This window comes from Micromys minutus (genome assembly GCF_963924665.1).
Source record: "Micromys minutus genome assembly, chromosome: 28".
In the NCBI taxonomy this organism is placed as follows: Eukaryota; Metazoa; Chordata; class Mammalia; order Rodentia; family Muridae; genus Micromys; species Micromys minutus.
In genome coordinates, this window is record NC_137963.1 from 36483006 (window position 1) to 36496359 (window position 13354).

Below are 13354 nucleotides of genomic sequence, written 5' to 3' on the forward strand. Positions count from 1 at the left end.
GGCAGTAGGCAGAGCCCGTCCTCAGATGGCACACAGGCTGGGCTTGAGTTGTCTGGTCAAACGTATGCAAAGCCCTGAGCATCGCACACTCGTGTGTACAGAGTGATACTTACAGAGAAGCAATCCACACCGGGCAGGTGGAGAGGCTATGCCTTTTCCTAGAGTGTGGGAGGGGGAGGGAAGCGGAGGACTTCAAGGTCATCTGCAGCTACTTAGTGATCTGGAAGCCAGCCTGGGCTACCTAAGACTCTGTCTCAACAAAACAGAAGAGTCGGAGCTTGAGTGTTTTGCTGGGCCCTGTTGCTCCTTTGATGTTACCTGCTGGCCCCGCTCTCTCCCAGCCTCTGAAGGGGACAGTCATATCTGCCATTTCACACGCGAGAAAGGTCCAGAGATGGCAGCCATCTTGAACTCCAGGTCTGGGGCTCTCCCTACCACATCCTGCTGGAGAAGTCTTTTAGACTCCCTCTCTGTGTTCCTTGGGAAGGATTCTTTGGCAGTGTCTTTAAGGGTGACTTCACCAGAGCAGGATGTTTGCTGTACGGCTGCTGACCCATCTTGCTTTTTTTCCAGGATGACATGGAAGCATATCGGACCCAGAACCGTTTTCTCAACTCTGAGATCCACCAGGTCACCAAGATCTGGAGGAAGGTGGCAGAAAAGGAGAAAGCTCTGCTGACCAAGGTACGAGGGGTCGATGGCCACATCCGTGTTCCTCCACTCCCTGTCCCTTGTCTCCCCACCTCTGCTTCCCTAATCTCTCACGCCTGTCACTCCTGTGGCAGCTTTGCAGAAGGTAGACATGGCGTACGGTGCCGTTTGGAGTCTCTTCCCAAAATCCCTGCAGTATTGGAGACAAGACCCCGGAAGTTCTCAGTGAAAGGAAGGAAGGGGTGGGACCAGGAGGGGAGGAAGGCCAAAGGCTCCCCAGAAGGTTGGATTGAAGTGTCCGTAGTCACGTGCAGGTGGTGCCTGGGCATCTTCAGTTCCGAGGCTAAGATGAGAACTGAGCTGTCCCAGCAGTCATGCCGAAATTCCACAGTCTCCGTCTCACTGAGACAACCAAGGCCCAGAAAGTACAGCTGACTCACCCAAAGGCGCCTGGCTTGTTCACTGAAGGAAGTGGAGATAGGGTGAGAGTGTAGGGGCACAGTCTAGGCTGAGAAAGCGGGTGCCCAGAAGCCGAAGGAAGGAGAGTCCACAGTGAGGGTTTCCGGCGGAGAAAACCCTGCCGCTATTCGGGTTGAACCAGGGCTTTACATGGGGGCGCACTGATCCTTGCCAGGATCCCGAGGAGGCCCCATGTTACCCCTGTTCTACAAATGTGGAGCCTGAGGTTCAGGGTGAGCTAGCATATTCGCTGACTTATCACAGGCCCCAGTGCCTCCAGTGTCTGATCCAGGATGAGACTCCAAGCTGCGCATGCGTTGTGCTACATCCGCCCCTCGCTTCCCCTCGCCTCCTGTTGAATCCAGCTCCCTCCTTGGTCCTGGGTCTCTTTCATTTCCCTCCTTTCTCTGTCTGCAGGTCCAGGAGAGGGGTGGGCAGGGAAAGCAGAATTGGGAGGGCCCAAAGCTGTTCGTGGCTTTGGTAGCCTACGCAGCCCGGAAGCCTGACCAGATGCTCCTTTCTTGCAGTGCGCCTACCTCCAAGCCAAGAACTGCCAGGTAGAAAGCAAGTACCTGGCCGGGCTTCGGAGGCTGCAGGAGGCAGCAGGAGCTGAGGCTGGTGACTTCCCTGAGCTGCTGCAGCAGCTGATCCAGGAGGCCCTGCAGTGGGAAGCAGGAGAGGCTTCCGAGGGCGTGGGGCTGAGCCCTGTCAGGTGAGCCCAGCGGGCATCCAGGGAGGGGCTGCGGGCGGGGTGAAATCAGGAGCCGCTGGCCACATACGCCATCGCGACACAGCTGTGGACTCCCCAAACTCAGGCACATGATATGAGGTGCACACAGCGGAGGGGGAAGGCCTGTTGGAGGCTCACCGACCACATAGCCACGGTGCCCACAATTACTCAAGCTGGTTCCTCCGGCCAAACCCTGGCTGAGCACAGCAGAAACAGGAAGTCCTGTCTGTAGTGCTCCAGGGTCACTGGCAGGGTTCTGCCCGTTTTGCTTGTGTCCCTAAGCAGGTCGCTTTGCCTTTCTGCACTGTCTTCAGCCCCCATGTAACACTGGTGAGGTGCCCCACCTCCCAGGCTTCCTGGGGATGACTAAGGTGACACACCTGCACCAGTGAATGCATCTCTCCTGGGCTGCATATAAGCGCTTCTGTCTCCCTCATCTTCAGGAGCTCCTCCCACTGTACAGATAAGCAAACTGAGGCCAGGCCCTGGCTTGATCTCAGTGCACCCAGGGTGGAGCCCACCCAGGGATGGCTGTGCTAACACGGCCCTTCTGCCAGCAGCGAGTATGATGATTATGGCTTCCTGACGGTGCCAGACTACGAGGTGGAAGACCTGAAACTGCTAGCCAAGATCCAGGCCTTGGAGGTGCGCTCCCACCACCTGCTGGCCCTCGAGGCAGTGGAGAGGCCACTACGGGACCGCTGGGCTACCCTGACGGAGCTCGTGCCCTCTGCTGAGCTCAAGCAGCTGCTACGGGCAGGTGTGCCCCGAGAGCACCGCCCACGTGTCTGGAGGTGGCTGGTCCACCGCCGCGTCCAGCACCTGCACTCTCCAGGCTGCTACCAGGAGCTCCTGGCCCGGGGCCGGGCGTGCGAGCACCCTGCTGCTCGTCAGATCGAGCTGGACCTCAACAGGACCTTCCCCACCAACAAGCACTTCACCTGCCCTACCTCCATCTTCCCTGACAAGCTCCGCCGGGTGCTCCTGGCCTTCTCCTGGCAGAACCCCACCATTGGCTACTGCCAAGGCCTGAACAGGTGAGCCCCACAGAGGTGAGAACCCGGCCTTCCTGCCCTTCTCCCCTGACAGACAGACAGAGGTCGTGTTCATGGCTGAGACAGGCTGGGGTTCAGGTCCTTGGCCTGTGTGCTCTGATGTCATTTAGGGAGGTTGTACACGGAGCAGTCTTGAGTGGTTCTCTGTAGCCAGCGTGGCTGACACGTGTGCTCAGAGGAAACCCACCCGGAAAGCCCAGACGAACAGGAGTTTGTAAGTTGCATTCTTCTCATGTGTACCGTCCTTCCCTTGGGCCTGCCCTTCCCCCTCTGCAGCCATACAGCTCTGGTCTCTCCCCGTCACATCTTCGCACTTCACATGTCTCAGTAAGGCAGCCTGTTCCACTTGTCTTCAGACGTGGAGGTTCCATCATGGCTGCCTAAGCAGAGACCCCAGCCCTGAGTCTCCTCACTTTTGAAAGATCAGAAGATTGTATTGTCTTCCTGACAAAATGGGCCTAGAACCGGATCACTTGGCCCTTTCTCTTCTTGTCACCTCCCAGTTCAAAATGCCCGCATCTCTTAATAGCCGGCATCCTCTTAGATCTGCGGTTGGGCTTAACACACTCTGGTCTCAGCACCATCTTTGTAGTTTGAGCCTCTGTGAGGAAAATGGGCTCAAGTCTGCCCACCACATCCACTCTGTTTCCTGTCATAACAACACTTTCCCTGGGCAGACAGAGAGCCCTTGCCCTTCTTGGACTATTGTCACCTTGTGGGCTTGGTGCTCCCACATTTCTTGTAGAGTGGCCGGAGGGTCTTAGGAACGTTCACCATGTTTGCAGGAGCGCTATCAGCTCAGAAGCAAGTTTCCTGGCTTTAGCCCTCCCTTAACCATGTTTGCAGGAGCGCTATCAGCTCAGAAGCAAGTTTCCTGGCTTTAGCCCTCCCTTAACCCCTCATGCCCAGGCCTGAAATTCCAGAGGCAGTGTGATTGTTACAGCCTGGGTTACTTCCTGTTTAACTCCAGTCAACCACAGAGGGAGAGCAATCACGTAGAGGTGACTGTCCCCTCCAACACTGGGGGACTCTCATGAGCACCCTGGCTATTGCCACAGAAGTCACAGTCTCAGATATTTCCAAAAGCAAGTTTGACTCCACGTATCCTCCAGCTAAATCTACATAGGCTGTCTGCTCTCCCTTCAGAACAGGGCATGCGTGACATTTATGTAGTGTAGAATCAGCGCTCAGAATATCCTCACTCATATTTCAATGGGCCCCAAGGTTTTGGTTTTGGTTTTTTTTGTATTCCCATTTCCAGTCTAAATGTTAGTGAAATTGAGTGTGTGTATGTAATTTCTGGGATTTGTGAGCTAGACTCCCAGCGGTCACGTAGCTCGGTCCAGATCCCCTCCCCCCCCCCCCCCCCCCCCGCTCGCTCACAAGAATGTACTGCTGTACTGCCTGGGACAGGTTACATCTGTAGACGGCCAACCCGCTCATTACTAGCCCAGCAAGACTGTGCAGTCCTTTCTAAAGGCACTAAATTCCAGAAGGGGCATGTGCGAATCCCCAGGAATAGCTGTGAAGGGGCTGGCAATATGGCCTGGGAGGTAAAGGCTGCCACACTTAATAATCTGTGCTTGAACCCTGGATGGAGAACACGTGGCAAGGGGAGAGAATCATCTCCCACAATTGCCCTCTGGTCTCCACACACTCGGCACGTGTGTGCATACATATTCATACATAGATGTAATTTTAAAAAAAATTTAAGAGGGCCTAGAGAGAGATGTCTTAGTGTTCCTATTGTGATAAAACACCATGACCAAAAGCGACCTGGGGAGGAAAGGGTTAATTTCATTTTACAGCTTGTAGTCCATCATCCAGGAAGTCAGGGCAGGAACTCAAGGTGAGAACTGATGCAGGGGCCATAGCGAGAAAGGGGCCATAGAGGGGCAGGGGCCATAGAGTGACAGGGGCCATAGAGTGACAGGGGCCATAGCGGGGAAGGGGCCATAGAGGGGCAGGGGCCATAGAGGGACAGGGGCCATAGAGTGACAGGGGCCATAGCGGGGCAGGGGCATAGCGGGGTGCTGCTGCTCACTGGCTTGCTTCCATGGCTTGCTCTGCCTACCTTCTTACAGCACCCAGGACCCCCTGCCTGGGAGTGGCCCCACACCCACAGTAGACTAGGCCCTCCCACAGCAAATGTTAGTTAAGAAAATGCCTTCATAGGTTTGCCAACAGGCCAGTCTAGTAGGTATGTTCTCATTTGAAATTCCTTTTTCCCAAATGACTGTAGCCGTGTCCCCCAGTTGATAAAACACTAGCCGGCATGGTTTGGCAGCAGTTGGGAGCGCTTGCTGCTCCTCCAGAGAACTAGGGTTTGGTTCCCAGAAGCCACGTGGTGACCTGAAACCACCCATAACTCCAGCTCTAGGCCATCTGACACCCACTTCTGGCCTTCGTGGACACATGCATATAAACGTGGTGCACATAAATCTATGTAAGAACACATACAGATACACATAAAAATAATGAGTTCTCTTTTTACTTAAAAAAAAAATAGAACAAGCAAAGCAGTAAATGCTAATGAATTCTTGCCCAAAAATAAAGAGTAGGAGGCATAAAGATGGGTCTGGTGACAGAGACATATAATCTTAGCTACTCAGGAACCTGAAGTAGGAGAGTCCCAAGTTCAAGGCCTTTCTGTCCGGACTATAGTTGAGTTCAAGGACAGTTTGCATAATTTAGTGACTACTTTGTCTCAAAAAAGGAGAAGAAAAAGAAACCTGAGGACGTGTCTCGATGTTAGGATGCTTGTCCAACGTGTGTAAAGCCCTGGGTTTAATCTCCAGAACTCCCCAAAAAGATGGGAGCAGAAGCTGTGAGGGGCCAGCAACTCCGGGGTAGGTGAATGGAGAGTTATCAGCTCTGTTCCTGCAGGAGGTGGCAAACACTGTTCAGAATTTCACTATGCATGACAGCCCAGCAGCCTCTGTCCCTGGATTGCCCGTGTCCAGTCCTTCCTACAACCCTCCCTGTAAGTGGGAGTTGGGCCAGAGGGGATGCTAGGCCACCCCAAAGCTTTCCTGATCCAATGTGTCCTTTATGGAGGCCAGGGGAGCCTTTGCCTCACGGGGGCGGGACTCTGAACTCCAGAGGTTGGCCAGTGGCTAAGCGACAGAGAAAGCTGTCATGGTAGGAGGGCCTCAAAGTCAGCCTCAGGAGCAGAATGCCCTGGTGTAGAGGGATGGGACACCAACAAGGCCACAGGAGGACACATGAAGCAAAAAGGGGCAGGTGTCTTTCAGTGTATCTCTCGAGGCTGCCTTTGCTTAAGTTGATATGCAAGCACACATAATTGGTATCCACACAAATATTTATACTATTTCCTTAAATAGAAAGCTATGTATACCAAAGCCTGCCTGGATCTCTAGAGAGGTAATGTTTTTGCAGCTGCGAGCCCCTTACGGCTGTCTGTGTCACCATCTAGTGGTCAACCTCAGAACTGCATGCACTGTGTCAGAATAAGAGTTCGCCTAAGGCAACAAAATGAAGCTTGTTCCTGAGGTAACAGGCGATGTGGAGATGTGTGTTGCCAGCTCAGGGGAGGCATTTGAAGCCCACTTCCCTGTGAAAATAATTTTAGTGCACTAAATGTAGTTCTTTCCCTTATGCGCAGCCTTTTCAGGCCTGTTCAGGTGGTGCCCTTGAGCTCACCCCACCCAGTAGTGGTGAGCCCCGGTAGGAACCAGCCTCCAGTAACTGGCCATCCGCATGTGGAAGTCTAAAACAATGCAGACTGGAGTTCCTGATCTGGAGTTGCTGGAGGACAAACTGGGCTTCGTGGGAAAGGTGGGCTGGGATAGGCAACAGCAAGCTGGACTTGGGTATCCCGGATTGGGTCCCCTCTGCCAAGATGGCCTTGAGTGACGGCCACTTTTGCCTTCTGAGTTCCAGTGTTCCCATCTGTGCATTAAGGCCTTGACCAGGGGTAGCCCATAAGAAGACACTGCTAGACACCCGTTTGAAGGAATTTCTGGCGTAGTGTCCAGGTTCGATAGCAGAAAGTTCCACAGTCAATTACGTGTGTTTCCCTGGTCACTGGCAGAGTGGTAGTTGACACACAGGACATTTTCTGTTTTTGACCCCAGTGACCTCTACAGGTCCCCTCCCCCTGCTCTAAGAGCCTCCTATGTCCCAGGAGGCCTGCGGCTGTTTTTCTTTTTGCACTCAGCTCAGAGTCAGGGGAGTTCGTGTAAACAGGTATAGGAGAGCCTGAGCAGGAGGAGGGGCGTGTCCTTCCCCATCGGCGGAGAAAGGAGAAAGGGCGCTCCCTGTTTTGTGAGAAGCAGTCCTGTTCTAAAAGTCATGAACCTCAAAAGAAAGTGGGGGTCATAAATCCAATCCATGAAGGACCCCGAGATGCATAAACAACAAGCTCTGAAAGGGCTTTGGCGTGCAGGCTGGGGTGGTGCACACCTGTAATCCCAGCACCCGCAGACTGAGGCCAGAGGATTGCAAGTTCTAGGCCAGCCTGGCTATATAGTGAGACTGTCTCAAAATAGTAATAATAATAATAGTAATAATAATAATAATCAAAGCTGTAAGTCCACAGAGAGCCCATGACTTTCAGTGCAGCCCCCTTCTTCCCATAGATGCTCTGAAGAAGGGCTGCCCCCACACCTCATGTGTAACCAACAGAAGAGGCTTCGTGACTCCCAGGACCCCCTGGGCTTGTTGCTGCAGAATGTCGTGAGGCTTTGCTGAAGCACTGTGAGCCTCCAAGAGCGGCTGGGATGGGCTGTGTTCCTCCGATGCGAGACCCCATGTCTACCAGGAAGATATGCTGAGGAGTGTGCTGTGGGGCTGGCCTGGATGTGTCCCCTCAGGGAAGGTGGGAGAAGCAGAGCGCTTCTCTGGGGGAGAGACCCTTCAGCTCAAGACTTGCCTGTCTGCCCCTGGTCGCTGTAGGACCTCCTAACTGGGTTCAGGGGCATAGGAGGAAAGGCTGTGTGTTCCAGTGAGTGGGGCACAAGGTCTGCTCTCGTTTGGGACCACACAGCTCTGACAGGTGGGCGGTGTCCCTGGGAGGCTTTCAGAGCTTGCCACCATAAAGGTAGCCAGTACTTACCAAGCACTGGGTGGGCAGCGAATGTGCTGACTGCCAACAGGACTGACCGTTGGTCCTCACCCAGCCCTATGCTTATGAGGAGACAGGGGCTGAGACAGGTTAAGTATTTACCCAAGGCCAGCATTGTTCTTACCATAGTTTCCACCCAGGCAACCCAACCTCAGAGCCTCTGCTCTGAATCGGTCTTCCTAGCTCCGAAAGTCAACCTGAGCACCCTCCTGCAGTATCTCCTCCGGGTGCCATGACTACCAGCCTGGTCCAGGACCAGGGCTAGGACTCGGACCCAGGATGTGGTTCTGCCATGCAAATTGCAACTGTGGGTCACTCCAGGCTCCTCCCTCTGCAGGTTGGCGGCCATCGCCCTGTTGGTCCTAGAGGATGAGGAGAGTGCCTTCTGGTGCCTGGTGGCCATTGTGGAGACCATACTGCCCGCCGAGTACTACAGCAAGACACTGACTGCATCTCAGGTCAGATCCTGGGTCTCCGACTTTCCGACACAGTGGCCTTTGAACTCTGACGGCTAGAGGTTCCCTTGTGCTGAGGGCCTGTAAGATTGTGAGGTCCTGCCCACCTACTTAGTCCAGCGGTGAGGTCAAACCACTGGGAAGAGTTGCTTCCTGGGGAGGGGATACGGAAATCAACGTCCCTTGCCAAGAACTGAGACCACAGGATGCTGGGCTGGGGATGAGGACCACCATCCCTGCACATGCTTCTGGTTATGTACGCCACATCCCCGGGAAGTGTTGCCGCCCTGGATCGGGCAGAACACCCCAGGCAGCTCACTCTACAATAGGAATAAGGTCACTTTGTGGACTTAAAAATTATAAGTCATGTCCCCTTGCTGAGACAGCCCTCCTGCCTTGCAGCCTCCTTCCTTCTCCCAGCTTCCCTCCTCAGCTCTCTCCCTCCTGCTGTCTTGTCTGACACCCACCACTCCTCCTGGGCTGCCCTTTGGGATGGCATATATCAGGTGCAGGGACTCAGAAGGCCAGGAAAGGGGCTAAGTATGGTCCCTGATACCACAGGGTCAGGCTCCTCCCAGCTGGAGTCAGGCTCCTCCCAGCTTGGGTCAGGCTCCTCCCAGCTCGGGTCAGGCTCCTCCCAGCTCGGATCAGGCTCCTCCCAGCTGGGGTCAGGCTCCTCCCAGCTCGGTCAGGCTCCTCCCAGCTCCCTGCTCTGTCATCCTCATGTTTGTCACCACCCTCTGTGGCCATGGTGTATGCCAGAAGCAGACAGGTGGCCACTGGAGTTTTGGTCTGCAGTTTCTCTTTCTGCTTTCTTTTGGTCAGAACCATGTCTTAGGCCTGCCCCCCTGCTGTAAGGCAGGCTGGGAAATACCATGTTCACTGTTCACATTTCAGAGACTTAACCTCTCTGAAAGGGAGATGCATTGAGCACCAGCATCGAGCTTGCTTTTGGTTTTGCTTTGATCGTGGAGAATTGACCACATTCAGAGAAGACAGGCAGCCTGGGACCTCACCTAGTGTCCCTGGTTACCAGCAGAGGGAAGAGCCTGCCCCTGCCTTGACTGCTGTGGGTCATAGGCGGTCCTTTAGTTCCATTTCATCACAGATCTGGTGGCTCACATGGGGCTCTGGGCTGACCATGGCCTGTGATGCTACCATGTCTCTAAGGGAGAGAGGGAAGGAATCCCTGAGTATTCACCACGGCAACACTGAAGACAGACCTGCACAGGGAGGACTGTCATGGTTCTAGGCAAAGAGGAGCTGGAGGGGACACAGATCAGGGCACTGCCAAGGAGGAGAGAGCGCTGTTCCCGGGAGTAATCAGCCATGTCCACTGAAATAAATAAGGCAGAGCCACCAGGAGAGGTCACTAGCAGCTGTGGCCCGCAGCTTCCTGATGGGGTAGGACACAGTTCCTCCCCACCAGTATCTGTCCCAGGCCTCACCCAAAGTGTCGCCAAGCATCTTAAGAGTCAGGCCAATGTGGGTCTAGAGAAGCAACTTAGAAAAGGCGCTCCTGGCTTTTGTTCCTGAAAACATGAGACAAATTAGCTGCCAGGGGCACTGGCTGGATGAAGGGGCCAAAGACTTACCCATGAAGACACCCACGGCAACGCCTGTTGCTCTGCCCAGGTGTCGGGAGCCATGGTGATGTTGCTACACCACACACACACACACACACACACACACACACACACACACCACACACCACACACATCCCCAGTACAAACCAGGCCTGCCCAGGAGCTCTGACAGTCTGGAGAGCAGGCAGAGGCAGCAGTGATGGGTCTCTTCTGCCTTCCAGGTGGACCAGCGGGTGCTCCAGGACCTCCTCTCGGAGAAGCTGCCCCGGCTGACGGCACACCTGGAGCAGCGCCGCGTCGACCTCTCTCTCATCACTTTCAACTGGTTCCTCGTGGTCTTTGCCGACTCCCTCATCAGTGACCTCCTCCTGCGAGTCTGGGATGCCTTCCTGTACGAAGGGACTAAGGTCAGTATGCCCGAGCCCAGCGGCCGAGCTGGGCCCCACAGGATGGAATGACGGCCACGTGCCAGAGCCATTTGTGATCTCTGAGAGCTCAGCTCCTTAAACTGTAAGGTGCTCTGTGCAGTGTGAGAGGAAGCAGTGGCCCTGCCTCTGAAGCCTGGGCCTGGTCCAACTCCTGCCTGTGACCTTACCAGGTGACCCACCAGCAAAGATGCTCCTGGGACTAAACCCCTTGACTCTCGCAGGGCAGCGCCTTTCCATGACTTGTTGTAGAGACATCAGGCATTCAGAGGCCATACATAAAGCAATGTCTCAAGCTGTGCTCCCTTTAGGGCCTCCGGTCACCTGTCCCTCTGGCTGCCCCACACTTTGTACCTCTGGGCTTCCCGAGTCCTCCACCTTTCCGGAGTCTGACTTTCTCCCCGAGCAGCACCTGAACCCCACTGTGCCCTAGGTGGTGTTCCGATACGCTCTGGCCATCTTCAAGTACAATGAGGAAGCGATCCTTCAACTCCAGGACAGCCTGGAGATCTACCAATACCTGCGTTTCTTCACCAAGACCATCTGCGACAGCCGGTGAGCTGCCCACCCCTCTGCTGACCCCCTGACTCGCTTCCCCCTCAGTATCCTTGTATGGCAGGCAAGCTCCACAGCCCACCCTCAGCCACACAGTACCCGGGGTGTGGGACACCCAACCCCACCACACACAGTACCCGGGGTGTGGGACACCCAACCCCACCACACACAGTACCCGGGGTGTGGGACACCCAACCCCACCACACACAGTACCCGGGGTGTGGGACACCCAACCCCACCACACACAGTACCCGGGGTGTGGGACACCCAACCCCACCACACACAGTACCCGGGGTGTGGGACACCCAACCCCACCACACACAGTACCCAGGGTGTGGGACACCCAACCCCACCACTGGCCTTGCCCCTAGTTTCTCCTACTAGGAGCCTCCTGGCCCCATCCTCCACCATCTTGAGCCTGGTCCCTATCCTCTGGAAGGTGAGGTCCAGAAGGCAGCGTCCCTGTGCTGGGGTGGAAGGATGTCAGGACAGGCCCCAGACTGGCAACCATTGCTCTGGCTGACTGTCCTTTCCTCTCAGGAAGCTCATGAGCATCGCCTTCAGTGATATGAACCCCTTTCCCATGAAGCAACTGCGGCAGCTGCGGGCAGCCCACCGAGAGCGACTAGAGACGGAGCTGCAGGAGCTGGAGCTGCTGAAGGCCCAGTACTTGGAGAGACGGGCATCCAGGGGCAGAGCAGCGCCCGAGGGCTGCGTCAGCGAGGACGAAGGAGAAGGCGACAGCTGACCCTCCACTCTGTCCCCCAGAGCCTTTCTTACCTTCGCTGGCAGGAAGATAGAATTCAAGCATGAGCGGAGGTCTGCGTGACCCTGGACATGCCTTTGCCCCTCTAAGCATTGGCCTCCCAGGCTTGCCGGCCTGTATTACATCTCCACAGAGCACTTTAACACGTAGGAAGGAGGCAGGAGTACACACCGGGTCCCCTGAACAGTCTCTGAGGCACCGCTGTTTCCGTCCGGTTTGGATTTCATCTTCTGACCAGGTCTCCTGGAACTCGGGCTGACCTCAGACTCTATGCAGTTGAGCTTGGCCCTGACCACTGGATCCTCCCATCAGAGCCATGTAGACGTAAATCAACGTCCCTGTGGCTGATGGCTCTCCACCTTTAGGACAGAAGCAGTCTCACTACCAGTGCTCCTTGGACACGAGGTGTCAGGAATGTCCCCACTGGTCCGCTCTGGCTCAAGGCCTTGCTCACCATTCTTGCGGCACCCCAAGTTTACCTGTCTTTCCAGGCAGTAGCCCCTCTGAGTTGCCACCTGGATCTGTGTTGAGGCCACCGTGCTCACAGGGACTATTTCTACAGCCTCGTGCCTAAAACTTGCCTTCTGTTTACAGCTGGGGACATCCCAGGGAAAGCCCTGCCTGCCACCCTGACGAACTTGATGTGGTCTGGACGGTGAGCCCTGAGCAGGCATCCACTCTGGCGTGCCTCTGTCATGTGGGGCCAACAGGGTAGGCTTGGGAGGGCGAGCAGGGCAGCAGTTCACCTGGCTTACCAGAGAGGGGTGGTAAGCAGCCTTGTCTGAAAGGGGTATGGCCAGGTGGTACCGGCTCTCCCAAAACACACCACCAAAAAGCCCAAAGCAGGTCAAACTGTGGGCACAGGCTGCTGGATAAACAGTATCCTCTCTACCACTTCCTCCACCAAGCTACAGTCCCCGCCTCTCCTTTTCCTCACCTCTCCCTAGAGGGGAACTCTGCCCAAGCACTGTGCTCCAAGAGCAGCTTTCTTACCAGCCACACCTCGTTCCAGCAGTGCTGGGCCTTGTGCTCGGCTGCTTTTGGAGCCATGCGTTTGCTAACCCTGGGAGGTAAGCGTTCTGAGCCCAGACCGAGCAGGCAGACTGTTCAGGCTCCAGGAACAGGACACAGAAGTTAATGGACTCCCGAGTCACAGAGGGGAGGGCGGGTCTGGCTGTGACTGCCTGTGGGCACACCCATACTGTCCACTCTAAGGAGAGATAAGGGGGAGTCAGGTGTGGGGTACACACTTCCGATCCCAGCAGTTCCAGCACTGGACTACACAGCCAAACAGTGTCTCAAAAACCAAATAAAGAAGAGAAAAACGCTGAGCGTCTGAGCTGCCTGAACAAAAACGAACGGGGTGTGGGTGAGCCTGAGACTGTCTGCTGCTGCTGGGGCTGAGCGTGCCCCTCCCTCAGGGCCTGGGGCCTACCCCTAGTGTCAGGTTCCCTGCTCGTCCCACAGCTGCTGCCCCTTCCCCAGGGGCCACTGCTTGCTTTTGAGGCTGGAAGATCTGATCCCACAGCCCCACCTTCCTTCCTACCCAGAACAGAGATGGAGCTCCACGCTCAACCCCTCCCATC

The 13354-nt window shown here is 55.4% G+C and overlaps 1 protein-coding gene across 2 annotated transcripts in view; it reads left to right on the top strand.

The window, feature by feature from the left end:
• Positions 1-12962, top strand: part of TBC1D2 (TBC1 domain family member 2) — a 43148-nt gene extending 30186 nt beyond the window's left edge. For both annotated transcript variants that reach the window (XM_080939937.1, XM_080939938.1), the window contains 7 exons: positions 574-684; positions 1638-1822; positions 2401-2877; positions 8319-8439; positions 10244-10429; positions 10881-11002; positions 11543-12962. In XM_080939937.1, the coding sequence (XP_080796063.1) occupies positions 574-684; positions 1638-1822; positions 2401-2877; positions 8319-8439; positions 10244-10429; positions 10881-11002; positions 11543-11750 (1410 nt within the window). In that variant the 3' untranslated portion in view covers positions 11751-12962. The remainder of the gene's footprint in view (positions 1-573; positions 685-1637; positions 1823-2400; positions 2878-8318; positions 8440-10243; positions 10430-10880; positions 11003-11542) is intronic.
• Positions 12963-13354: the final 392 nt, after the last annotated feature.